This window comes from Limanda limanda, chromosome 22 (assembly GCF_963576545.1).
Source record: "Limanda limanda chromosome 22, fLimLim1.1, whole genome shotgun sequence".
NCBI classification, from domain to species: domain Eukaryota; kingdom Metazoa; phylum Chordata; class Actinopteri; order Pleuronectiformes; family Pleuronectidae; genus Limanda; species Limanda limanda.
Window position 1 is genome coordinate 7,526,859 of NC_083657.1, and position 3,420 is coordinate 7,530,278.

Below are 3,420 nucleotides of genomic sequence, written 5' to 3' on the forward strand. Positions count from 1 at the left end.
ATTTCAACTGTCTTTTAGGATGATGAAGTTCTCACATTCAACCCGATTGTAACCCATAGTGGTCGGTTCATCACCTATGCCTTGAATGAGACTTGTTCTAACTCGCTCCCCAAGAGGTTACATGTGAGGCCAACTACATGGAAGTATGTTTGGTTAAACTTTTGAAGTAATCCATTCTGGGATCAGTGTCAAACTGGAGCACCGGCCTTTTGACTACCTGTGGCGCAAGCAATTATCTTACCACCAACTACAAATATTTGTCTATCATTTAAAATAAGTCAGTTCAAGCTTTATGAGTTTGAATTACAGGTTCAAATAGGAGAAACGAAGGCTGGAGTTTATTTTTTTATAAATCATTTTATTATTCATTTAAAAGTCAAGGCAATCTAAAACAGACCGAGATTGACTTTGACCTGTGAAGATCCTTCAGGTCCTGGATACGGATTTGGGATACTGTAAACGTGTCTGCACTTTGTTGTGGTGACCAGGCTTCACCAACACAGGTCTGGTACGTCTGGTTGCAGGCACTGGAGTTTGAAGCACCTTGTCGTACACCATTGCGGGTTTTTGTAGAACTAGAGGCGAGAAAAACAAATAGTAAGAAATCAAGAGGTTTAGGAGACTTGTGCATTCCGACCAGTGCGCTTCTTACCTTGAGTTGAGAATACAGAATGAACAATGTTGCCGACACCCGGTGCGTCAGATTCAAACTTGTAAAAGGAGAAGAGACGATGGAGCCCAGCCAGAGGATATGTACACTGCACTGTTACCCTATAAGACAAAGTCAGCGATGCAGTCATAGTAGTTCAGAGAGGAGTAAATAACTGAAAGAACTGGAGGCTGTAGATCTGTACCGGTCAATATCATCGCTGGAACTTGATGGATTTTTCTGAGAAATGGGCTTCCTGCTGAGGGAAATCTCGTTTTCGTACGTCACATATTCCTTACCGAGCTGGAAAGACAAACATTTTAAGTACAGTAATGTTAAAATGTAGTTGATGATAGAGTGCTGTGGCTATGTTAGCCCTTAGTTATCAACTCCACCTTTATTAGGGAGCCACAGCTGTTGAGAACGAAAGAGAACAGAGCCCTGGTGTCGTCGGCATCTTTGGGTCGACACTGCGTGCTCAGGAGGTTGGATCTAGCAGGGATTCCTCCACTTGAGATGGCCATAGACAAGTCAGCCACCACAGTCATCTTGCCATCAGTGGAACACACTGCAGAGAGACGACTTTTAGTCAATGTGTCCAACCCCACCTGTTCTCATGGTTCAACAGACAGGATGCCCTTACAAATGAACTCGGCAGTAGTGAATGGACACGTCTTGACAGTTGAACCCTGGACCTCTGATGTTCCTTGATATTGAATGAGGATTTCAAAAGTGCCAAGGAATCCCGTCAGAGTAATGTCCTGTAAAACACGGCTTGTTAAAACTTTACATGTTCAAAACCACTTGCTCCCTGCAGTAAGAGTCTGTGCTCAGGTAGTTTTCCACATCGTACCCCATACACGTATCCAGGCGTGAAGAGCGGCACTTTGAGCCGCAGACTCTGGCTATCGTTGGTCAGGATGTAGCCCTGCTGGGTTGCCAGTTCTGGCGTCAGCAGGTCAGAACCGATACGGATCTGCCACAGGTAATCAGAAGGCCGGTGCTCCAGTTCGAAGATGATTCCAGACCCGGAACAGATGGCGTCAAACTCTGGAGGAGCTAAAGGATACAGTAGAATGAAGAACTCGATGTTCCTATTCGTTTGACAGTAAAAATACGAGGTGTGTGACTTACCGATGTCCGATAGTGCCATGACTGACGTCACGTGGAAAAACGGCTCATTCTCTGGCAGAACGGTCAGTGTGAAGGTGACTTCCAGTATGTGCTGCATAGCTTCATCTTCTTTGGAGAACTGCAGACAGAAAATACAGATTCTTACTGATTTAGCTGGACGACAGGTTGACAGCACCACTTGTAAACCAGAGATGGTTTAAAAGACAATTTACCTTCTTAATGACAGCAGGGTCATCAAAAGGCACCTGCAGAGTGTAGCCATGGGTGTTGTTGGGATGAACAACCTTTGTGATGCTGTGGCCACCCTCAATTGTAAATATATAAATAGGTGCCTCTTCATTTAGCTGAACAGCAGAGAGCTCGACATCCTCGGGAACATCTCCCAGGTAGATTGTGAAAACTCGTTCTCATCGACTGTTCCTGAAATGAAATGAGTTTAGATTGGGCTCGTATCAATACAGGTTAAGTCAAAGATAGACTTACGGTTCTCTGTATAAACATGACGTGGCAGAAGAGGAGTTACGAGTGTCCTGTGAGAGCGTTGTCTGGTGTCAACATGTTCCTCATCCCCTTCGATTTGCTCCAGGTGGAGATGAAAGATGTAGTACTCGTAGAGGTCCCCAGACACAAAGCTCTGAAAAAGATTGAGTTTAAGAAACGCCATCATGTCAGAACACACACCACAACTGATCAAGCTCCTCTAAACCGCACCTTCCTGTATCCTCCTTCCGCATTATAGGGGATGCTGATCTCTACTGAGCCGTTGTGCCTCTCCACAATGAAGCCGCTCTCCTCTGCAACCGACTGCTCCAAAAGTTCACCATTGAGACCGACATTGACCTGTGTGTAGGTCAGACCAGACACCAGCGGGTTCAGCATCTCAGGAGTCTCCCACACCATGTATCCAGCATCATCGTATGATCCTTCAGCTGTGGAGAAGGCACCAATAATAAAACCTTCACTTATATATCAAGGACAAGCCACTGCATAAAAACATCAGGATACTGACAAATGGAGCAAGCAGCCTCAAGGTGGACCATGAGGACAACCCAGCTTTGTCTGGAGAACAGAGTTGCATGGATGACCTCGACTGGAACACCGTTCACCTGGAGAGAGACAAGTCAAAACCTGCTTTAGAACAAATGCTTCACAAGCCAGACTGTACAGATACCGCTAGTGTCGAGGACTCAAATATTATGAAATATAGATAAACAGCCGTGGTTTACCTCCTTGTTAAATGAGTGCGGTTGTCCATACGGTGTACGAAACAAAAGCCGTCCCGCTGTCATGTCAAACAAATAGCCCTGTGTGCGAGCTTCAGACAGTTCCATCGGTTTCAGCTGCCCTTCCTTCTGGAACATCACCTGCCAGTCTGAGGTGGCTGAACCATATGCCTGGGAAAAAACATTTTAAACCAGTTTTTTTAAACAGCCATTTCAAGTCTTTACTTCCTCATCTCCCAGAAAGCAGAAGGGTTTATACATACAGTTTGGACGGCAGCATCCCAGTCTTCTTTCTTTGTCCCAGTTGGACACACCACGTCACTCCTCACAGAAACCTATGGCGGATGAGGGTTAGCAAGCAGCAGAGACAGTTCTTAGATATAAATATTACAATGCAACCAAGCGCACCTCCAT

General features: G+C 45.4%; 1 protein-coding gene across 1 annotated transcript; it reads right to left on the reverse strand.

The window, feature by feature from the left end:
* Nucleotides 1–426: 426 nt before the first annotated feature.
* LOC133028776 (uncharacterized) lies at nt 427–3,420 on the reverse strand. The gene is made up of 14 exons (XM_061095812.1): nt 3,415–3,420; nt 3,270–3,341; nt 3,010–3,177; nt 2,793–2,889; nt 2,495–2,712; nt 2,243–2,417; nt 1,996–2,183; nt 1,784–1,901; nt 1,503–1,708; nt 1,293–1,410; nt 1,045–1,217; nt 855–952; nt 653–771; nt 427–575 (listed from the first exon to the last, which is right to left on the reverse strand). Exons 1-14 carry the CDS (start codon nt 3,418–3,420, stop codon nt 427–429), a joined length of 1,905 nt encoding a protein of 634 aa, XP_060951795.1.